Source organism: Acyrthosiphon pisum, chromosome A2 (assembly GCF_005508785.2).
Source record: "Acyrthosiphon pisum isolate AL4f chromosome A2, pea_aphid_22Mar2018_4r6ur, whole genome shotgun sequence".
NCBI classification, from domain to species: Eukaryota; Metazoa; Arthropoda; class Insecta; order Hemiptera; family Aphididae; genus Acyrthosiphon; species Acyrthosiphon pisum.
In genome coordinates, this window is record NC_042495.1 from 8033573 (window position 1) to 8058939 (window position 25367).

The 25367-nt window shown below is 28.5% G+C and overlaps 4 protein-coding genes across 8 annotated transcripts; 2 read left to right on the forward strand and 2 right to left on the reverse strand.

The window, feature by feature from the left end:
- Window positions 1-4761: 4761 nt before the first annotated feature.
- LOC100163654 (death-associated protein kinase dapk-1) lies at window positions 4762-9986 on the forward strand. Of its 2 annotated transcripts, XM_029489436.1 has the most exons (17): window positions 4762-5165; window positions 5263-5463; window positions 5536-5736; window positions 5796-5950; window positions 6031-6151; window positions 6228-6414; window positions 6477-6598; window positions 6668-6878; window positions 6940-7169; window positions 7298-7447; window positions 7751-7939; window positions 8002-8220; window positions 8352-8528; window positions 8603-8815; window positions 8914-9126; window positions 9210-9444; window positions 9515-9986. In XM_029489436.1, the coding sequence occupies exons 1-17, from the start codon at window positions 5067-5069 to the stop codon at window positions 9643-9645; spliced, it is 3054 nt and encodes a 1017-aa protein (XP_029345296.1). In that variant the 5' UTR covers window positions 4762-5066; the 3' UTR covers window positions 9646-9986. The 2 variants fall into 2 exon arrangements, with proteins under 2 accessions (XP_029345296.1, XP_001946203.2); XM_001946168.5 differs by lacking the exon at window positions 7298-7447.
- Window positions 9471-13351, reverse strand: LOC100167721 (gamma-glutamylaminecyclotransferase-like). Of its 4 annotated transcripts, XM_008182452.3 has the most exons (4): window positions 10710-10951; window positions 10443-10631; window positions 10128-10360; window positions 9471-10047 (listed from the first exon to the last, which is right to left on the reverse strand). In XM_008182452.3, exons 2-4 carry the CDS (start codon window positions 10623-10625, stop codon window positions 10023-10025), a joined length of 441 nt encoding a protein of 146 aa, XP_008180674.1. In that variant the 5' UTR covers window positions 10626-10631; window positions 10710-10951; the 3' UTR covers window positions 9471-10022.
- Window positions 11549-13730, reverse strand: LOC103308675 (splicing factor 3A subunit 3). The gene is made up of 2 exons (XM_008182462.3): window positions 13293-13730; window positions 11549-13200 (listed from the first exon to the last, which is right to left on the reverse strand). The coding sequence occupies exon 2, from the start codon at window positions 13191-13193 to the stop codon at window positions 11691-11693; it is 1503 nt and encodes a 500-aa protein (XP_008180684.1). The 5' UTR covers window positions 13194-13200; window positions 13293-13730; the 3' UTR covers window positions 11549-11690.
- Window positions 13731-13945: 215 nt separating this feature from the next.
- On the forward strand, window positions 13946-22497 carry LOC100161586 (ER degradation-enhancing alpha-mannosidase-like protein 3). Its single transcript, XM_001946233.2, has 14 exons — window positions 13946-14655; window positions 14923-15076; window positions 15164-15292; window positions 15380-15583; window positions 15658-15888; window positions 15955-16142; window positions 16295-16460; window positions 16531-16689; window positions 16747-16845; window positions 16923-17114; window positions 17189-17308; window positions 18826-19045; window positions 19106-19218; window positions 22030-22497. The coding sequence occupies exons 1-14, from the start codon at window positions 14252-14254 to the stop codon at window positions 22225-22227; spliced, it is 2577 nt and encodes an 858-aa protein (XP_001946268.1). The 5' UTR covers window positions 13946-14251; the 3' UTR covers window positions 22228-22497.
- Window positions 22498-25367: the final 2870 nt, after the last annotated feature.

Consider the following 25367-nt stretch of genomic DNA (forward strand, 5'->3'; position numbering starts at 1 on the left):
TCATGTATCTACAGTCATTCGTTTAATGTTACACCAAAAACCCAAAATCAATTTCTCGAAAACAGATTTTGCGTAAAAATTATCGTTTTTCCTTAATTTTTCTTTGTTTTTCACGGCGCTTTTGAAAACTATTGGAAAAATTTTACTTTTGACCCCCCCAAAGTACCAACTAGATTCACTTTCCTATCAGAAAGGGTACTGTTGAAGAAAATCCAAGCACTTTTACTGTCCTAAAAGGTGATGACAGACACAAAGATAAAAAAATAAATAAAAAAACACACATCATTGTAAAATCAATACATTCATCGTTCCACTCAGAATCTAAAATGAGGACAATAAAATATATAATAATGCTGCCATCATATATATTTTTTGGGATACCTTGTAGTGTAGATAAATACAATACAAAATATTATACAATTCAACTGACGTGGAACATTATATGGGGGTTTTGCTTAGTTAATTTGGGTCAAATATATTAATAAATTATTATTTCGAATTAACAGTATAGGGGCTCATCGTAGCCATCGGTACCTATACTATAGTTAGTAGCTTTACACTATACATTTACAATCGTAATTTATTACGCGTGTCATAATTAATGTTATGTATTGTCCTATTATATGTACGATATAACAATTACACAAATTTTATGGTAGTTTTTTAAATAATTTTTATTACATTAAGCATTTATTTGAAATAATTTTGAAATAATGATTTTATTTAATTTTTTAATTTTTACTAATTATAGGTATAACTTGATATAAATATAAAATGTTTGAAGTGTAGATAAACTTCGAATTATGTAAAAAAATACATATTCAGAAAACGTAAATACTTTCCATGATGTCGTATACTATTTAATATATTAGGTAGGTATACAGTATACTAAATGGCAATTGACAAATAGGTAGGTAAACATAATTTATTATAAACTAATATTATGACCTTTATTTTTATTAAATGTAAATAATTGTCATTTATTATATCTGTTGTGCACAATATGTTTATGTTTGATGAATAATTAATAATTATTAGAAATTCGTTTATACCTACGGGTTGTTCAATGAACATCTAACTAGGTACGTCTTGTTTATAATATGTGGAACATGATATATTAGACAATTAAGATTGTTATTATTATCATCAGTATGGCATTAAATATATTATTTAAACTAAATACATTTCAAAATTCAACGAAGCCTGCAGTTCCAACTTCCAATTGAAAATCATTACAGTTTTGGTTTACATTATACTAGACTTGAAAACAGTTTATAACAAATGTGATGATGAATATTATTTTTAAATTTCTTTTTTGGTTTATGTATTACTGTATTAAGCATACCAATAATATTTTTATATAATACATGCATTATAAAATATTTTTTTAGGCTTTTATAAATACGCAAGTTTATTTTTCAACAATTAATAAACAAATATATTGCAATGGTATGTATACTTACATTCAAAATAAACGTCTTGAGACGAATCAAACCATGTTTTTAATCTATGTGTAATAATTAAATTATTTTATAATAATATCAAGTGAATAAATAATTTAGAAATAAGAATTCACAATCACCAAATTATTATTTGTTTAATTAAAGATGGCTAATCTTAGCCTCGACCAATCCTAGGGTAATATTGAAATAATTAAAAGAAATATATATGATACCTAACTTAAAAAATAGTTTGTGAATCTTTATTTTTAAATTGTTAAAATTCAAAAGCAGAAAAGAAAATTATTCTTACAAATAACTATAGATACTCAAAATGTTTACCAAATGTTTTTATGACCATTTTCCATACAAGATAACATTTTTAAAATATTTAGACTCTTTTTGAGCTATTATTAAAGGCTATAAGCATGATGAATTATCAATTTTTCTTAGTTTTTAGGGTTCCGTATGGTAAAACGGGACCCTAAAACTAAAGCTCCGCTGTCCGTCCGTCCGTCTGTCATCAGGCTGTATCTCATGAATCATGAAAGTTAGAAAGTTGAAATTTTCAAAGATTATGTATTTCTGTTGCCACTATAACAACAAATACTAAACATTCTAGAATATATAATATAAGCAGTGTTGCCGACATGTTTATAGCCGATGATGGTACGGAACCCTTCATGTGCGAGTCCGACTCGCACTTGGCCGGTTTTTCCTTAATTATTATGTTGTTTTTCTCGTAGATTTTGATCTATTGAGAATTTTAAATTTTGACCTTCCTAATGCACCAACAATATTCACTTTCCCATCGAACAAGATACTGAAGTTGAAAATCGAAGCTTTATTTCGACTATTTATCGTGTACACAGGCACAAAAAAAAAACACACATCATTGTAAAATCAATACATTCATCGTTCCACTCAGATTTAAATGTTGAACGTAGTAAGTCCACATTTATTTTTAAAATAAAATTTTAATGAGTCATCAAAATCACGAAAATGTCCAAATTATTTCTAGTTAGAAATTCTTAAAAATGTTTTTATATACATATATAATAGGTATCTAAGATTTGAAATTTGTATACAAAATTCCCCTTGAGTTTTTCTACATTCAACATAAAAATAAACTTACTAAAAAGTCAAATTAATTTTTTACAAGTGTTTTAAATTAGATATTGTATATTTATACATAAATAAATTAACAAATTCTCGTATACAACAATTTTCTTATTATGTTGTAATTGAATTTATTATTGCACAGCTGTTTACCAGGCTAAACTTTTATTTCAGCGAATAGATCAATAGGATACCTAGCTAGATCACATTTTTGTACGAACAATCCAAACGCTATCTTCGTTTCACACCGAAAAGTTTAATATGTGACTATTGTACCTATTTTGCCTATACTATACGCCGGGTAACACCTAAGGTTTGCGCGAAGTATAAAGATTAATAATAAAGTGAGTCAGTTAGGTCTGTTTATATGAATAGTTAAATAAATGAATAAATATGTTTTAGTGGCCTGGTGTGAAGCGGTGGTTGGCTTCATTTTTGAGCCAGTGACCACCCGGGTACTAGTGACAAATGCTCATTTATTATATTATAATACGTATCATCAATGGCAATCGCCAATTGCCACCGATCGTCAAAAAAAATGTTACCCCCTACCAAACAAGTTGTTGGGGCAACACTGAAATCCATACCAATTTCTTCTAAATTCGATATTGGTGGTGGTGAACGTGGTGGTGATGGTTTATTAGGTGGAATTAAGAATTAAATTGGTCATGTTGCAAAGTAAAATAGAGGTCAGTATAATGTAGAAACACATTTTAATGAAATTGTATATATAATATAATATATGTTTTACGAAGAAATCGAACAAATATATTTCAAATGTTAAAACCATTTATGTACGATTTAGTTGACTACCTACTTTTTCCACACAATAATATTAAAATAGTTAAACGTAAATGATATAGTAATTTTTCAATAGTTGTAATATTTTTGTAACTATTGATCACTTACAAGTTGTTTTTTATAAATTAATACCGACATTCTTATTTTTCGTACCACTATTATAAATTATAATATAATTTTCTAAAATATTGTAATAAATAATAATTAACATTATTTAGTCTGTTACTGTTGTTACTGATATAGTTAGTAAAGTTGGATTGAATAAATAAAAAGGACGACAAGCATTATTATTTATTAAGGGGTTGACTTGGACATAGCCATAGGCAGTGGCGTACCCAGGATTTTCGAATGGGGGGGGGCTAAACAAAGTAAATCAAAATTTAACATCATCTTAACAAACAATTTTCAATAAAGTCTTATAGCAGTTAATTGTAATATTTCATTATTATATACTTTTTATAACACATACATAATATATTAGTGATATATTTAATTAGTAGGAAGTAGGGACTGATTTATTATAAAAAATGTGTTATACGATTATTGCTTATAATAGGTCGTTGTTACTTAAGATAATAGTACGTTCAACGTTGTATTCAACACTGTTTTTAGGAATATAATGGTTGGTACTTTGTATTTTATAATATAAAATGTATTCCATAACACGGCCAATGGGGGGGGCTGAAGCCCTCTAAGCCCCCCCCTGGGTACGCCACTGGCCATAGGTTAGGCATAGCCGCAAATATTTGGGGGGACTGAAGTCCTACTATAATTTATAATAATATTGAACACAGAACAATCATAAAAAAATCTTTAAAAAAGTCATTTTTTGGGGGGGGGCCTTAACCCCTAAGCCTCCTTACTTGTATGCCTTATTTTATTTTATGACCTATTTTAGCCCCCTTACCTATATGCATAACGCATATGGGTAATTTCAGAATTTAATTGCCTACGTTATCACTTTCTGTAGAACTACGTTGGTCTGTGATTCTTGTTTCAGGTTTTCGACTTTCTGGAATTAAAATTATGTATAATATTTTATGTTCATTTTATTTTTTAAATGAAAACAACATTCTGGAACGTTAATTCCCAGTTATTTTTGTTTTTTGATGTTTTGCTTTCTATAATTCTATTTTCTCTTATATTTACTTTATGGATTACTAACGTTCGCTTCATTTATCTTTTGGAAAATTATGGGCTCCCCAAGGGCCAAGGTGGATCGAAATCAAGGCGCCACTGAGCCAAGGTGATCGCCAATCGGTATTATTGTTGAAAATATTGTAGAGAGAACAAAATAATAGATAGTAGCATACACGATCTTAAAAGATATCTTCTAACGTGGTATCATGATAAAGAATATTGGAAAATATATTTTCTTTATCATGCTCGAACCCATAGAAATGAGATAAACTATATGATAATATTATGCTCCTACCTATAAAAATAAATATAATAAGTAATAATAATTATTTAGTTAATAAATAATCGGTAATACAGTTTAGAAGCGATGAACATTAATTTAAACATATTAATATCGTCATTGTTGTAATTTATAATTCGTAGAACTATTTGCGGAAATGCAATAGGTACTTAGGTATGTTTCCGGTGTTTGTGTGCAACTTTTGTGGTCGGATGGACATCACATAACGATGTCGTACATTTCGTGATCAAAGTTCGTGAGCGAGTGAATAGGTGGTGGTCAAAACAATGTCGTCGCTGCTACAGTCGCTGGAAGAAGTTGACGAACAATTGGCCGAGTCACTGATCAGCAACGGTGGTGATCAGGACATTTTCGCCGAAAATAACGTAAACTTTGTCAATTATTTTAAACCTACCACGGTGGTGGTGGGTAATTATAAGTTGTAATTACTAAATTAATTATGGACAATAATGATGTGTTTAGAAAGGACAAACCGCCCTGCATTTGGCGTCTGCCCGCGGTTTTAAATACGTGGTCGACATTTTGTTAGACAGAGGTACAGGTGTGTGCGCTAAAGACTTAAACGGAAACACTCCGCTGCATTTGGCCGCTAGAAATGATAATCTTTCTGTGATCAATAGTCTATTGTACCGACAGCCCCAAGTTGCCTGTGAACAAAACCATGTAATAACGATAATTGAATCGCAAATTTTGGACATCATTACTTAAAACTTATACTTTTGTACCTGTTTACAGAATGGAGATACACCGATGCATATAGCATGTCGTTATGGTTACTTAGAATGTGTGATGAAATTAATGGAACACAGTGGGACAGCAGACGTAGTTAATGAAAATCTAGATACACCGCTGCTGGTTGCCATAAAAGAAAAACATGAAAATGTTGCGATATATTTACTACACAATGCACCCGGAAATTTAGACATTTTTAATAATGTAAATTCATTTTTCGATAATTTTGAGAAAAAATAAGTGAACATAAGTTTTTATATTAGGAAGGTAATGCTCCTATTCATGTTGCTGTACAAGAGGGTTTGTTAAATGTTGTGGAAACAATAATAAATATGGGTCATGGTTTTGAGTACCCTAATGATAGAGGATTGTATCCATTGCATATAGCTACTAGATATGGACATGTTGAAATTGTTAGGTAAACATTCTACTTCTACTACTTCTGTGACAATATTATTAAATATTATTTGATTAAAATGTACATTTAAATTGCTTTAGGTATTTATGCATTGCAGGAAGTGATCCTCAGCAACGTAGTGCAGACAACATTAAACCTGAAATAACTGCTATAAAAAATAATCAAAAAGAAATAGTATCAATATTTACAAAATTAAACACTGTTAGCCTACACTTTCAAATTTTTTTTTTTTTTTTTGACATTGCTAACTATTATTATTTTATTTTTATTTCATCAGAATAGTGCAAGAGAAAATTACATTCAACAACTACTAATAAGTCATGAATACATACAAAACACAAATTTGTTGTTTTTTGGACATTCCAATGCTGGAAAGTCATCAATTATACGGTTGATGAAACTTGGTCTGTTTTCAATGCTTCTTGATAAATCACGAAATACTTTAAGAACAATTAACACCAACAGTAAGTGCACATCTAATCAATTATAATTTTATGACAACACCACTCATAGACATTTTAAATAGGAACTAATACGTCTCAGGGTCAGTGCAATAATGGAAATGAGATGAGTCTTACAGAATATAATACTACAAACACTTCGAATAATTATAAACATGACGGTACTAAGGGTATAGCAGTTCAAAAGGTTTAAAACAAAACATGTTCACTTCTTTTTTTATCAAAGCATCAAGCAATTATGGTAATATATTTTTAGGAAAAATTATCGGGTATTAACGAATGCACTTTTTGGGACTTCTCTGGGGAAGATACATACTATAATTCTTATCATCATGTAATTCAAAATACACCAAACAAAGTGGTTGTTATTGTTTATAATGAGCAACAGTCTTCTACAGAAATTTTGAAAACTGTACGTTATTGGCTTAGTTTTGTTCAAGCAAGACTTCAAATCACAGAACCAATAAGTTTGTAGTATAAGAAATATTCTTTTTAATTATACTAAAATCAGTACATTATTTTTTGTAGGTAAGAATGGTATTTCAAATCATTTAGTGCCTGTGATAATTGTTGCTACACACAATGGCCAGAGGATATGTCACCAACCTGACCAATTAATTAAAACTATGAAAGATGAGTATGGACATGTATTTCAAATGTACGAACAATTAGTACTTTTTAATATAATGGCAGTCGATTCATTAAGTGTGAAGAACTTAAAAGAAGCAATTAGTATAAGTAAAAAACGACTTCATTTTGTAAGTATTCCTAATAAGTTAAATGTTAATTAAAGTAAAAAATATAGAATAATAATTCAATTTACATAATATTGTTTTGCACACCATAATTAATAAAACAAAATGGTTAAATTCAAGTTTTCTATCAGGGATACTATCGAGGTGATATCATTTGCGGTGCAAACAGTAATGGCAGGTTAAATAAGCTGTCATTCTTCACCCGTGGTGGTTATAAATTACTTGATGACCCACCTAGAGAAAACTATTATAACACTAAGTCTTCAGTTACAAGAATTGAGGTTTAAATTATATTTAATAGTGCACAGTTTTTTTTTTAAATTTTTGATTATTAATGGTGTGCACTTCTTGAAATTTCACTGTGTGCAATTAAATTGTAATAGCACATACATGTGTGTTACAAAAAATACACAAATTATTGTATTTTATTATTTTAGGAATTTCACTATAATTTATTACTTTGAGTTGTTATATAGGTATTCTCAATGTGATATTTAATCTTTTCAGTATTATTTATTTTTAGTCATGAAATTATTCGTGTATTGAGAATGTTATTATTTCTTTACTTTATTAAATGATTTCAGAACATTCCACGAATGAGTGGTTTTTGTGAAGCTGTACAGAACTTTTTACCTAAATTAAGAAAAATTGCAAATCCGTTTCCAGTATTGTCTTGGAAGACATTCTGTGACACTATTCATCTTGAAGTAAATCCACTGGCTACTATTCAACATTTAAATATATTACTTATCCAGCTGCAAAACCTTGGTGAAGTATGTTTGTCAATGTTCATTAGAATTAAAAGTTTAAAATTATTGTTTATTATTTTTCCCAGGTATTATTCTTAAAATCGGGATTACAACCAGATTTGATTGTTATATCACCAAATTGGTTTGGATCAAGTATAATTGGTACACTGTTTTCAGTAGACTTTTTGATCAGTCAGACACGTATGTCTGGTTCGTATCAAGCAAATGATTTTCAGATCATGTTTCCTCATTATGATGCCATGTCAGTACTTCAACTATTGGAAACAATGAAAATATGTGTCCAAGTATGATAAATTGTTCTTAATTTTCAACTTAATATCATAGTACTATAGTACTTTTAATGAAATATTACAACTACAACTGTAATTATCTTATTTCCCACTTGTATCTTTAAACTTTAAACCTATTATTTTAGTATGATAATGATGGGGACATTGAATATGAATTCCCAGCATATATCATAAGAGAAAAAGATGAAACACTGTGGAAACCCTGGGGTAATAATGTCGTTGACTGTTGTTATGGCGGAATTCGTCTTAGTTCTCAACCGAAAGTTTTTGAACTTTTAACATCGATTTTTATTAGAATACAGGTATTGATTTATTCTTAATATTTAACAAATATACTCTTTACTTATATTAATAAATGTCTAAATATTAATTTCAGGTTGAATTACGATACTTGCAAAACAATTATTATGAAGATATGGACAGTTACCTATATCAATGGTATGGTGGTACTGTGTTATGTATAAGCAATATAGAGTGCATGGTATCCCTAGAGCAAGATGGTTGTATTGAAATAAAAATTCGAGGTTCTAAATCATCAAGTTATACCTGTTTTTATTTTCTAGAAGAAATATTGCATTCCATTAATCTAGTAAAAATATTTTATTTTTAATATTTATATACAGTCAATATAAAATTGAATTTATAATAATAAAATTGAAAAAAGTAAATTATAAATATGAACCATAGGTTTTGATTGAAACATGTCCAGGAATGAAAGTAATTAAAGAATTTCTCAGTCCCTCAAATTTATCTGAACATATCCTACAGCCTCATGGTTATGGTGTTGATGATATATTCTATTCAGTTCGGAAAACTTCAGATTTTAAATCATTAGTTGATAATCCGTTAACCGGAAAAAAAGAATGTGTATTGGACATAATTGCATTTGGATGTGACCAGGTAAATATTTATTCCATTCATAATATATCACATTATGTGTTTATTCTTGCATTTATATTCACACATAATATGATCCAATTAAGGTGGAAGATATGTTATCTTGTACGGATAGTTTACCACTAACAGAACTGAATACCATGTGTCGCCAAGAATTAAGTCGTCTCATTGATCCAGTACACCCATTAGGAAGAGATTGGGCATTGTTTGCACTCAACATTGGATTGGATTCAAAGGTTCAACTATTTGATAATGGACCAACTAGTCCTTTTCTAGCACTGATAGATACATGGGCAACAGTTCAACCTGCGCCAACAATAGGTGAAAATAAACAAAAACTAACTATATAAAAATGTCATCTTAATAAAACATTTAATTATTATCCTCTCAGGTACATTGGTTGATCAATTAAATGAATTGGGACGCGAAGAAGTAGCTCTGGTTGTGTTGCAGAATATACAATGTTTTAGAATAAAAGTCATGGATATAAATAACTGTCCCGTAACTTTAAATCAGTTATAAAAATATGTTTAAAAATATTTTGGCCACATTAAGCACCGAGTTTTAAATTATTGTTTCTAGTCAATTAAAATTGAAAGAAAAAGTGTGAATTTATATTAAACAATTATTTTTCCTAAACGTAATTTAGATAATGTGTTTTATAATATAGAAAAGATTATATTATGTTATAACTTATAACACTTACACATAATTTTTTTTTAACAAATTTATGATTTAATTGTATTTCTAACAATGTGTGATATGAATTTATTTTTAAAATGCACTAGTGTAGTGCAATACTAATTTTAGGTTTTTTTACACTTAATTGATTTAATAATAAAAATTGGACTGAGAAGAGGAAACCGCTATGACTTTATTTTATTGAATAACTTGAATACTTATTCCAATAAGTGTAGGTCTTCGCTGTAAATCAATTTAAATATCATTAACTAGATGATTTCCAATTGGGAAATGATAATTTGTCATCTGGATCTCTTTGATACCTTGTGACATATGCAAGTCCATGATCACCACCAGAGTCATAATTGTCAAAGCGTTGTAACTCCAAATAACTATCTGGATAGTTTGGTAAAAAATATATCCAACAATCAATAATATCTGCATTTGGTAATTTGACTTGAGCCTTTTTTCGTTCATAAAAATTTGGATGATTTTCAAAATCATCCAAATATTTCAACATTTTTGTGTCAACATCATATATTTCACCTCTAACTTCCTAAAACCACATGCAACATCTTTAGTAAAGTATTAAATGTTATTTCAATACATATTATAATATTGTATATAAAATCACTTACATTCCCAGTGCCTTCAATTTGTAACAAAAATGGTATATTAAATCTAGTGGAAATTACTAAGGGATATTTATTGACCGTGACGGCGATTGATCTAAACACTGCACTGCCATTTGTAGTGTCATTGAGATGGTTATAATTAGGCTGATTTTGTTTCAATGTTCCATAAACAAAAACTGGTTCCATTTTATACTAAAATAAATAAATGGCAATGTAGAACAAAATATTCACTTGCAATTAATAAATAATTGTAAGTAAATTTTATTCAACCTAAGAAGAGACCAAGGAAGCGACCGGTTTTTGTCAGTGCATATCTCGCACACAACTGTTTCCCAGTAGTCAATACAAAGAATGATGCCACACCCATGCACATTAGTCAGCTGCCCTGGTCACTTCATAAATCATATGTTGAATAGAATATAGATAAATCTAACATTTTAAATCTAAATCAACTAATTAAAATGTGATTTCACATCAATTAATGCTACTTCAACACAACTAATATTAAGTAGTCAATCAACAATAGTCATCCATGCATATAAAACAAGAGTAGCTGATAAAACTTACATCACATCAGATTGAGGATTGAACGCATTTCAATTTATAAGTGCATAGCAATGTTTAAATTTTAAGTTAATTTTATTTTGTCAGTTGTACTTGTGGTTCATAAGCTACATCATTAATTATGTAAAAGTTGAAAAAACATTCTTGTACATTTTTTATATTGCTTACGCCTTACATATCATTTTTCTAAACCAAATGATAATCGTTATGTTATGTTATAATTAATTAATCTAATCTTAATAATAATACCTAGTTAATCTTAAAAAAAATATATTATGATAAAAGGTATCATTGTATTACTGTTCTACTTTCAGTAACGATTACACTTTTGATGCTAACCACTCAATATTCAACTACTATACTATAGTCTGTCCAGCGAGAGAACGCGCCGCACACTGACCAAAACTGGTTTCCCCACGCAACACCCTGCCATAGGGGAACCAGTTTCCATTGCAAGTTGATGCGAGGGATGCGCAGAATCGCTGGACAGAGTATATATGAATACCTGTTTGAATTAAATATTTTTAATAAAAAAATCAAGTAAATAAGAGGAAATAAAATCTTTCTGGTTGTATTTTATAAAATACAATTTTAGGTTTAATTAATATTTTAAAATTAAATCATGGTCTATAAATTATATTCAATACATTGTAAACAAAAAAATAATTAATTGTTTTTTTTTAAATACTACAATAAGCCTTGTCGCTTGAGATCTTCATAAGTTTTCTTAGTGACTACATTTCCTTGAGAATCTTCAAATTCTTCCTCATTCTCTGGTTGCCACCGCTCATCGTGTTTCATTGTTTTTAATTTTTCCCAAAGTGCAAGTGCATCTTCAATTTGTGTGACATTAGCAAAATGTGCAGTATTTGGTATACCCAAACATCTCATGCCATGTGCATGTCTCCATTCAGCAAAATGTCGCTGGAATGCTTTGGGACCTTTATACGTAAAATTACCACAAATCTCACAGTTGTAACTAATATTTAATCCATGCAACTTATATAACCAATACGGAATCGGCTTTCCATCCCAACCAAGAGGTAAATTTTTTGGATTATAAGGGATATCTTCTCCTTGTTCATCATCAGACTCTGAAGCACTTGCCTCATTTTCTGAATCATCACGTTCTCCCTCAGTTCTAGCTTGTCTTCTTTGAACATTCTCTTTAGTTGCTAATCTCTGTTCGGCTAGGAGTTCACAGAACCTATAAACTTGCGCCTCAAGCATTGCTAATTCTTTTTGCCTTTCTTGTTCTTTAGTGCGGTTCATTTTTCCTGGCTTACCTTTGGCTAACAAAGAAGGATCCAACGAAGTTTTTCCTTTGGTCGAAAATAAACGTTGAGCTCTTTCTTCCAGAGTTCCGCCACATTTCAATCCTAATGCCATCAAAGCTGATTTCAAACGATCTAGTCCAAGAGAGGCTAATTCTTCCCAAGAAGAAAAGGCATACAAATCTAAATGTGCTCCAACATTGGCTAATGCACTACTTGTGTCTTTTGGCCAACCTGGAAAAGTACCTTCTTCCCATTGATTTATAAACTCAATTCGAACAGTATCCATTTCATTGTCAACATCATGTAAAGGTTTTATTCGTAAATAATAACCATGCAAGTATTCCAATAAAATATCTACATATTTTCTATATTCTGAATTTTTACGATCTTTAGGAATATCAAACAAATGATCAAATATTGATAGGTAAGTAATGTAATCAACTTTTTCAACTCCTTTTAAATTCACATACCTCTCATAGCATTCATGTAAATCCAAATATCTTCCATAACCTTCTTCATCGGTGAAATCTACCATGTTGGTCATTTCCTCTGAAGGATTCTCACGGAGATTATTCAAATCTTCAAACTCAACGGATAATGGCACTGATATTTCATTTGGGTGTTTCTTATGAAAATCTTTAATGCCTTTTAAACGAAAATAAAATTCAGCAAACTCATTTGGACCAGTGATGGATGTAATTTCCTCTTTGCGTAAACCATCTTTATCTTCATAAAACTCTTTTAATTTATTAGTTCCTTCCATATATTGATCAAGTAACAATTTTTGTCTGTGTTCGGAATTAATAATATCTCTGGTTGTAGATTTTTTCCACAGCATTTCTTTAACCATAGCATCAACTAACCGTTCTCGTTCTTCATGGTAACGACGTTGCTGTTCTATTAAAGTATCCATTTCACTTCTAATGCAATAACAATGGAATACAATTGTAATTGACTTAGAATTTTTACTTAAGAATACGTATACAAAATAATTAGAAACAATAATACTCACATTTACCAAGTCCGAAGTCGCGCAAATCGCAAACGTTTATAATCACCGAACTACCGAGTACCGAAGTCTGAAACCCTGGAAAGAAACCTGACGAATTGAAATATGAATCGGTATTAGGTTATTGGTATAAGGTATGAGGTATGAGGTATTAAATGTGAAATGATCACGCCTCGATTCACAACAAATATAATTTCGTTCAGTGACGCTCATAGGTGGGTGGGGGACTTCCGCGTCTTTTGATCGCCTTAGCTGGTTATCATGGCATAAACACCAAAGTCCAAAATCAACTTGATATGATAATTTATTCCAGAAAAACGTTACAATGTTAATCGTACGGGTGTTTATATTTTGGCCTTCTGTGGTGCCGTGGTGAGGGTACAGATCATACCGATGACCTATAAAGCAATTAGTCATAGATTTCCATAGGAACTATAGATCAGTACACAGACTTCTATAATACTACAATATTTAGAAGTCTGTGGTACAGTATGGTCAATGGTCATACCGGTGGTGTTTTGGGATTATAGGAATCTAGTTTACCGTTCACAGCGCCACAGTATGTTGTTATCTATTTAAGTGTTTATAACTCTTATTATTAAATGTGGCTACACTGACTAATAATAGTAACATTCTTATCTGTATTCACGTATTACAATTTAGGATTTACATTTACTATTACTATTAAAATGGGGCAACAAAAAAAATGTATCAAATAAATATTATAAATAATAATTATTAATTTGTATACGTACCTATTTATAGTAATTTAGACATGTTTTATTGTGCCTCTTGTATCTGCATTTGTTTATCTGAAACATTGTGAAGTGTCTTATTTTTATTTATTCATTGTGCGTTGTAATTTTATAAAAAGTTTTGTACTTTTCATAATTTATATTTCAATATGTTTTCCAAATTTCTAATTAAATTAAGTTGACAGATATTAAATAACAAATATCGCCATGATAAAGACGTTAGGTTTAATCTCCCTAGTGGCATTTGCCACTGCTCATGACCAACCTTTTTCTGGTTCGTTCATGAGCAAAGAAGAAAAACTTGGTCTGATGGAAAAAGCAAAAGAAATGTTCTATCATGCATACACAAATTATATGGAACATGCATATCCTGCTGATGAACTCATGCCATTGAGTTGTAAAGGACGATGGAGAACAAAAGAGAATAACCGCGGTGACATGGACGATGTACTTGGCAACTACTCTTTAACTTTAATTGATACGATGGATACACTGGTTGTCCTTGGTGATTTACCAGAGTTTGATCGTGCTGTTTCAAAAGTGGTGACAAGTGTGACGTTTGATAGAGATGTCGTTGTATCAGTATTTGAAATCAATATTAGAGTTTTGGGGTGAGTAAAAAATGTTTTAATCTGTACTTATTATACTTATACAATTATTAAAATGTTAATATATGATTTAATAATAAATTTTTCATCTTTGTCAACACATAACACATAACATTTATTAACTAATCAATGATAAATTATAAAATACTGTTAATATTATAATTATTCATTTGTTACTTTATTGTAAATAAAAAAAATACCATGAGATCTAATTTTATTTTATTCTATTTTAACTGTTCATATTTAATTGTTGTTTGTTTTCTATTGTAGAGGCTTATTGTCTGGGCACATTTTCGCACAACATTTTAAAGAAAATTCTAATCATTTGCAATGGTATAATGGAGAACTATTAGCCATGGCCAAAGATTTAGGATATAGATTAATGCCAGCTTTTAATACAACAACAGGAATACCATATTCTAGAGTAAGAACTAAAATAATTTATTACTTGACTTATTAATTATTACCTATTACTCATTAGCTTAAATAATTTATACTTCGTGTTCTGTAGGTTAATTTAAAATATGGTATCAAAAAAGATCAACTCCATCATTATCAAGAAACATGTACAGCTTGTGCCGGAAGTATGATTTTAGAATTGGCAGCTTTGTCACGTTTGTCTGGTATACCTATATTTGAGGTAAAAATATATTATACCTATTTAAAAAAATTATAAAAACTCTTGTAAAGGTTTATAATTTTGTTGATTATGTTATTCTTTCAACAGGAAAGAGCTCACAGGTCAATGGATAGTTTGTGGAGCTTAAGGCATCGGTCTTCCAATCTTATGGGAACTGTTTTAAATGTTGATTCTGGTGATTGGGTTCGAAGAGATTCTGGAGTTGGAGCCGGTATTGATTCATACTATGAGTATTGTTTAAAAGCTTATGTTTTACTTGGAGAGAGTCGTTACTTATCCAGATTTAATAAGGTTAATAAGCAATTTATTAATACAATTATTATATAATTTTAAATATATAATTACATATGGATTTAATTATTTAGCATTACGCTTCTATTATGAAGTATATAAGTCAAGGTCCTATGTTATTGGATGTCCATATGCATCGACCTCAAATAAATTCTAAAAATTTTATGGATGCATTGTTAGCTTTTTGGCCTGGTTTGCAAGTACTTAGTGGCGATCTAAAACCAGCAATAGAAACACATGAAATGTTGTATCAAGTGGTACAAAAACATAACTTTATACCGGAAGCATTTACAACTGATTTTCAGGTATGTTTTAATCTTCAGTTTTTATATTTTAGTCTTCAATGATATTTGATTGATGGGATTGTTTAGGTACATTGGGGACAACATCCTTTGAGACCTGAATTTTTAGAATCAACATACTTTTTATATAAAGCTACTGGCGATCCTCATTATTTAAATGTTGGTCGGCAAGTCCTAAATTCTTTGCAAAAATATGCAAGAGTTGAATGTGGATTTGCTGCTGTTAAAGATGTCCGAACTACTGCAAACGAAGACACGTAATAATAATTTATTTCTATGCTAAATATCTGAGAAACTTATACCGTTTTAGGTAAAAAATATTAACTTACTTTATGACATAGTTTATTTTTATAAACGTTCTTCCTTGTATATTATGAATAATTCATATTTATACAATTTTAAATTATAGAATGGATTCGTTTGTGCTAGCTGAAACATTTAAGTATTTATACTTATTATTTGCTGAATCTGAAGATCTCATAATCAATATTGATGAATATTTATTCACCACTGAAGGTCATTTATTACCTTTATATTTATCTGTTCAACCACAAAATTATACAGATGCTGATAAGGTAAAATTTTATTTTGTCTATTAAAACCGATCTTTAAGGATCATAATTAATATAATTTTATTATTTAAAGATTTTAGATGAAGATACTGATCTTCCTAAAAGATCATGTCCGAGTTTTGACAATTTACTTACAGAATCTATAAGAAAACCATTGAAAAACATGGTTGATGGACTATGTCCTAATCGTAAATCAAGAATAGAAGCGAGAGAGTTTGCAAAAGTTTTCCAGGTAATTTTTTGTAAAATAAATATTTAATTGTTCCCATTTTATTATAAATTATTACAGTTTGGCAATGAGAATCATATGCAGAGAATAAAAGCTATGGGAATTGTGGTAACTAAACTTCCAAATGGCCTTCCTCTTCTTTTTATGAATTCTTCTCATGTAAATATTAACTTTTCTTTTAAATAATTAAATTGATTAGTCCATATCACAATAAATAATTATTTATACTATTTTAGGAAAGCAGTCCAGACGATCAAATAGATGGACATGAATTTTTAACTGAACTAAACATTATTATGAAAGATGTTAACCAAAAAGAAAAAATTAATTCTGCTAAATCAGTATCATTTGACGACCAAGATGGACAAAAAATGTCATTATATGCCGGTGCTGCCAATTTTGGCCTCCCTTTGAATCTCGGTCATAAGGTTAGATAAAATATTAATATGAATATTATGCATTACATGTTCTTTAATAATCATTTATTTTTAATTTTGTTAAGGTTGCAGCTCGTATTGCTATTGCAAATCCTGTTAAAGGGTGTGAAACTTTAATTAATCCAGGGGTTGTCAAAGAAAAAATAGTTTTAGTTGAACGTGGTGACTGCATGTTTATTGAAAAGGTAAGTTTAATAAGTAATAACTTATATTTATTTTATATTATTAAAAATTTTTTATTATTATTATGTAATTGGTTTTGTTTATAATTATTTATAAGATCTCACATTATTTTGAATTTATTTATTTGTGTTTGTATAAATATTTTCTTTCAAATTCCAATTTCAAAACATTTTTATTTAAGTATAACTTAATTTTTTTGTTTAATTACCTACAACCACTCTAAATTCTTAAATAATTGTCCAGGTGTAAAAAATATGATTTCTTCAAGTTCAAGTCTTCAATTAGAAAAATATACAAGAGTTGCATAAATATCATTTTTAAGTGAATAAATATAAAAACTGGAAAAGTCGCTCTTCTGTGTAGTAGGTGTGAGTGTACCTCATTATTGAGCAGGTCACTGTAACAGATATATTGAATTTAAATTTAATGATAAATCTTACTTTAAAAAAAAATTGTATTTAATACTATTTTTAACTAAATAATTATCTGGACAGTTTATTTTTAAGAGAATACCAAACCCACTTATGTTTCTTATATCTTAAACGTACAACAGAACGAACTTACCTAATCTTTATATTTGAGTGAATTAAACTATTATCAAACATAAAAGTGAGAATATTATTTTGAGTATCTCAAAGGCTTTTAATGGTATTTAAATGTTAAAACAAATTTTAAGAAATTTAAATTGTAATATTTTATATAGTTATAATTCAATTTAAAACTAAACTATTAATAAAAGCCTATGAGGCGCCCTGGATCAGTGGTTCTTAACCTTATTTTCAATCCAAATAAGTTTTTTAATAAAAAAAAAAAATGTACAAATTTGACCATGTAAATTAACATTCAATTCTATACCTTCCTCGAATTGCGGTAAAAAAAGTTTGCACACTAGGTAAAACTCAATTAATTTAAAATTTCTAAAATTATAAATATATTAGTTCCTATATAATGATTACAATAATGATATTAATTATTAACAGTATAATATATTAATCACACCTCTATCTTATGTTATGACTTACTCTTACTATATAGGATCAAAAGATACGGGTTATGATAGTAGTTACTATGGTAGATAACAAACATATATATTGTACAATCATTTGATACATTACACACTAAAATAAAAAGTACAACTTTACTGTACATCTACTAGAATAAGTATTTCAATACATTTTTCATTAAACTTTTTTCCTAGTGCAAGACTTTTTCCGATTACCCTTAAACTCTGCCATTTTAGCACCAAGAAAGTTGGGGTTCAATCACCAAAATGTATAAAAATATACAATTTTATTTTTAAGGAGGGGATTGTTAGTAAATCCTTTCAAAATATTATGTCAAATATAGTTAAAACTTTGTGTAAATATTAAATAATGTTAATATTTGATATTTCATTAAAATGTTAAGTTATTTCATTGAGGATGGTATGATATAATGGTGTAGCGCTTTCCATATTATATTATTTAAGCTTTAGGACTTTCTATGGCTGCTTAAAAATTAAAATATTATTTATTTTTAGGCACGTAAATTACAAGAGGCTGGTGCTGTAGGTGGTATTGTAATAGATAATGCTACTGATTCATCTGTAATAACATCCCGAGCATTTTCTATGTCAGATGACGGGATAGATGATGTAAGTATACCTCTGGTGTTTTTATTTGCTTCAGAAGCTCGACCATTACTGGATATGCTCAATATCAATCCAGATCTTCTTGTTACAATCAGTGAACTTCCCAAAGGTATTTATTTTATTTCATATTTTTATTTCATTAATTACTATTTAAACGTACATATTTTAGAAAATGAAGCAGAAATTGATTCTGTTGAAGATACTGGAACTATGATCAATAACTCAATAGATAAACTAAAGAAAATTATAGGAGATATAATGACTTCCAATGATCCTACACAGGTACAACTAAACTTCATGCTATTAGCATTTGTATTAGAATTTTTATTTTCTATTACTATACTCTTGTGTAGGCACAGGATAGGTCGTTAATTTATTTTAAATTTATATTTTATTCGAATTCCAATTTAAATGTGATATTTTTATGAAAACTTTCAATTTGTTTACTATTGTTTTAATTTATAATACAATTTGATGAGAGTATTATTTATTAGGTTAGGTATTGTTATAAAAATTAATTTGGGAACATATTGTCAAAGCATATCAATCATACTACTTATTAATTAATAATTATTTAAAATACATAAACAAAAAATTTAGTATTACTTCTGTTTTAATTGAATATATTATGCAAATTTTGCATTAAACTAAATAAAATATCTTTGATAATAAAGACTTATTTTTATATTAGAATTTTATATTGGAGTGCGGAAGCAATGCAGCTCCAATATACCAAGTAAACTCCAATAGGACTCATCCTATGTTCATTATCTACTTTATATTCTCTAGTTCAGTGGTTCTCAACCTTATTGTAGTCTCGGACCATCATATAGTTTACCAATTAGATTGAATTGAATTTATATATATTTTTTTTTCAATACAATACAGACCTACACCCTTGTATTAAAGACGGGACCAGTCCGAAAGTTGTTGGTTGACAACCACTGCTCTAGTTTATTATTTTAGTTAATAAATTTAATAATATTTCCCATAATTTTGTGATATTTCTAACTATTTAAAATAGTATTTATCACACCTGGTCAATATTGTATAGCGATGGCCATTAGTATGGTTTGATGCATTAATCAATTAACCCCTTTATTTTAATTTAATTTACATATTTTTACATATTATTGATGAAATAATAAATTGCTTTATTATATTTAAAATTAAGAATTATTATGAAATATAAACATGTTAATAAAATAGATACCATATTTTGTTAGGATATCAATTACCCATACTAATAATATTTTAATTTAAACCAATATAATATTATAGTCTATACCAGGAGTGTCCAACCTTTTGGGCAGGCTGGGCCACAAGCCTTTTTATAATAATTTAAATTTTATTTATAATTATACCGTAACAAATAATGATTAGAAATATTTTTATAATATTATAATTTATTTATAATTACAAGGAAAAAAATATATTAATTTATACTTAATAGAAGACAATTTTTTTTAAAAATAATAATGAAACTAATTTGAAATTGCCTTTTTTGTAAAATTATAATGAATAAATTAAAGTTGAGGCAATTCAAGTTTAGTTGTCTGATTACCAATATCGATAATTAATGTGCGCCCATTCTGGCGTGCAATCACTATCCGATTACAATTACGATTATAAATTCATGTACATTTAAATCATTTTTAGGTCCATTTTATTTTTAATAAGTTTTTAGTTTTATATTCTTAATGTAATTTTTTCATAATAATGTATATCATTAATTTATGGTTTTGAAATTGACTTCATTGGCCACATTAAAGTCAACCGTGGGCCGTGGGTTGGACACTCTAGGTCTATAGACTCATGACTCGTGATGGCTTAGAAAAATCAAAAAATCTATCCCCTCTGAAAATCTTGTTACTTCTACTGATATTAAATATACATTTATTCTGGGATAATAATGTAGAAATTCCTTTTTCCATCAAATATTAGGCATACCTAATAAATCAATCTATCTCTACACTCTATTCAGTGGCATAGCTACTACATCCAACTGGTTGAACCCAGGTAAATTTTAGTTGGGATGGTGGGTGGATTTTAAATATTTAAGTTTATTTTTGAAACCTACTTATTTCTATGAATTATTAGAAACTAAGTTAGTCTTGCCCATTATGTTGGTGTGCGTAATATAATATTTTTGTGGTTGTAATCTAGTTGGGTGAGTGAATATATCATTTTTGAACATTTAACCTTTTGGTAAAATATCTATGTTAACCATCTAAACAGGGGTCACCAATTAATATTAATGGGATTATTATTATTTTACATTAGGAATTTAAGAAATGTCTAGGGGCCATTTAAATTCAATATTCATATCCAATCAAAAGCAAAATCAACAAATCAAATAAAAACTAATGAAGGAAAACTTTATTTGGTTCAGCATTAAATATAAATTTCTTGTCTGGGGACCAGATAAAATTTGTACACTGACTGCCATTTGGTGACTTCTGTATTAGAAGAATATATTATAGAACTATTACCTACACGAATTACAACTCACCAACTTCATCATTTATTCGTTTCATGGATTCTCGAAGAAAATAAATGATTTAATGTGTAAAGTTGTGTTAACTATCTAAATATATTTTTAAAGTATGATGTTGGGTAGATATTTATAAATTATGATCTTTGATTTGAACATAAATAATGAAACTGTGGAAGTATACATCTTGAATGCAAAAGTTGTAAAATCCTTTTCACACAAAAAATAATCATTGTATTTTTAGTTTTATGTCAAACCCTAGTTTCTTGGAACTAATGAGAACAGATTTATTTTGTTGTGGTGGACCATGAACTAAACTCATTCATACCATTACATACATTAGAAAATGAATTAGAAAGCACCTTCAATTTTGCAGCAAAAATAAATAATTAATGACGATTAGCAAATATCTGTTAGCTCATTTTTTTTCACAGTTAATTTATTTATAAAAATTTAAAAAAAAAACAAATATTCAATTCAACGTTGATAAACATTGACAACATTTCTGTATTCTGATTCGCTGCCAATATTTGGTATTTTACATACTATAATATACCTATTCTAACATTTCCCATTGCTATCTGTTTTGTGTGGTGTAGGATCAGGTGTCTGACCTACTAAAATGGAAAGGATATAGTTCGATTGACAAGCAAACATTTTTGAAATTGCTCATGGAGGCCAGAAAAGGAATTATAAACAAAAACGATGATATCATTAAAGTGGATGAACTGCCGCCATCTAAACAGAAAATTTCTGAAAATGATACTCGTAGGAAAGTTGATCCAGATGAAAATTGACCCCAAGTGTAATAATTGATTTTAAAGAACTAAGGTAAAAGAAATTCTCCCGAATTTCAAATAAATAACAACTGTACTTATTATATGTTATTATATTGTAAATTATTTCTTGTTATTTATTATGTAAAATTTATTCACATTGTAAAATGTGTTATAAATCAAAATGATATAATGAAAAAAATGCAATATCAATACAAATTGTTATTCATACCAAGCATAATTAATGCAAATCCATGCTATGGACATATGGTATATATTTTTTTTTTTTTTTTAAATGAATTCAGTTTATATATGTATGTAAGTAAGTATTTATTAATTTAACTAAAAAAAAAAACCATTTAAAAATTAAAAAAATATATTTATGCTTGGTTATTTTTTTGAGCTCATCGTATTTTTTGGTATTTTAAGTGTTCTAATGTTTGATTTGATTTGTTTAATGCGGCTGATGGCTAGCGACCAATATTGACCAAGTATACGGTACACCAGTTGTGTGGAACTAGCTTAAAGTCAGATATCAGAACCGAACTTCAAATTTCTACACAATTAGCTTGAAACTTTCCCTTGGTTTATTGGTAATATGCATTAAAAGCTCAAGGTAAAAATATCCATCTAAAAAAAGTCCGGTAAATACTAAATAAAGGTGTTAGGTAAAAGAAAAAAATGTTTATTCAAATTTATTAATTTAATAAACAAAATAGGTATACTGATATTCTTATATGTAACAATAACAACTAACATTCTATTTAGTATGTTATATTATATATAACATGCTAATTTAATAAATGATTTACCAGTCAAAATAAACAACTTATCTTGTTACTTCTATAGGAGGTACATTAGTGATATTGATCACTACTTTAACTAGTCACTTGAAGATATAACCATAGTAATAATTTTATTTCGGTTTTTAAACGCTTCTCAACTTTTAAGAACACGCGATAATGTATATTTAAGATTCTGAGCGATGAATGTATTGATTTTATAATGATGTGAATACTTAAATATTTATTTTATTTTTGTCTGTGTATGTTTTATAGTAAAAAAAATGCTTTGATCTTTAACATCGAAGTCGAATGTAGTTTCTGGTAGCAAATTGCATCTTGTTGGTATTTTGACGAGTCAAAGGCAAAATTCCTAGTACTTTTCAAAATAATTGGGAAAAGGAAAATTATTTTGTAAGTAATAAATTATAATTCATACAATTTCAATTTTGAAACCTAATGTATACAGATATTTAAAAAAAGAAAGTAGAAATAATAATAATTTTTATGAATGTTTGATGTTAGAATTATGACAAACTTTGTCAAAATTACGAACATTTACAAATTAATTTGTAGTTACAAGTCGGTAGACCATTATATTTTTATTCGTACCTATTCCAAGATTCGAAAATTTAATTTAAGGTTCCATATAAGTTATGCTTATGAGAATTAAAAAAAAAAGATTAGTATAATTATTCCACAAATATTTTCTATGAGCGTCTAGTTGAAATGTTGAAGCAACAGACAGTTGAACCTACAAACATATATGACATATTGGGCATCCAGTATAAAAAAGCAAACATCAACCAAATATTAGAAATTGAAAACTTTAGATCTCGTTGTTCTTTACCTCTTTAATTATCATATATCTTTATTCTATTTGTATAACATTTGGCTATGGCTTTATTAGACATTCTGTGCTCTGTATATATTTTAATATATATAAGTGGACACTGGACATCCTCACCAAACTTATCTCAGGTCAGGTACTGAATGAACTATACAACCTGACAAATAAATAGGTAATAAAGTTGAAGTTATTAAAAAACTTAATTACTAGGGCTTTATCCACGAGTTAAGTAGGATACATAATTTTAGCACCCCTAAAATGTAGCTCTAGTTGTGCCTATGTAGCCATGTCTTTATTGGGCGTCCTGTACATATAATTATATATAGGTAATAGGTATGTATACAAAAGTGAAGTCCTAGCAAAACTTTGCTCGGGTGGTACTAAACAAACCATACGACTGATGATCTCAGTCCTCGCAGATAATTCATAAATATACTATGGTGTTTATAAGATGGTAAGTTGTAAGTTTTCACTTTTTTACACAATCAATTATGTTCTGGACTGTTTATTGTTTCATTGCTACACGATGAACGATGTTGTGACCAGAATCAAAAAGAATATAAGTTGGTATAGATTATTGTAAGTTTAGTCTTTCGTAGTTAAGGCACCCGGCGTCAAGTTTCTGTACACAAAAAATTTCTCTACAGGAATGATGATCCTGTTCTGTAGAATCAACCAAATTCGATAAAAATTTTTTTTTAACTAATAGAGGGTAATATTCTACAGGACTAATAAAACTTCGTTTTTCAATATTTTAATCTCAAACTTTATAATAAGTTTTCAAAAATAAAACAATTTTGAGTGTTTTTTTTTTTTATAAATTATACCCTACCATTATTTGAAATAAAATAAAAAAATTGAAGTTTGATGCGGCCTGTAGGAAGTCGTCTTCTTTTAGACATGGTAATCAAAATCGGACAATTAAGCAAGGCCTGAGAATTATTCCCGTGAAGTCATTTTTTTCAATATAATTAAATTTAAAAAACTGGTATTTCCGTGTTAATAATAATTTAGAAATGTTAGTCAAGTTTATTTTATGCCGAGTTGCTGACTTTTTGAACGAATACAAACAAGCAAAAATCCATTGAATAAAAATATTAGATTGAGACAAATTGAGGAATTGAAAAAGTATATTTAGGTTTTCAAAAATACATAGGTATATATATAAAAGTTGAACAACTATGGAAATCACTCCACAATATGACTTACAGATTGTAAAATTATATTATCTTTTTTTTTTACTAGGGATTATTTAATATAACTAATATTTCTCAAAGCCCTATTGATTCTGGACGCTGCAGGTGAAAGACAAAAACAAATATCACAAATCGTAGTAAAATTAGGTGAATTAATATAGAATTGTTTCGATAAGAAAGATAAAATTTAGAATACAAGAAAACAAAAAGAAACTTGTACTAATAGTTAATCATTATGTTACCTATATTATGTCACAGCAGTGGCGCCCAACCTTATAAATAAGGGGTGGGTGAGTATAATAACATAATATAATCAACTTGAAATATGTTCAT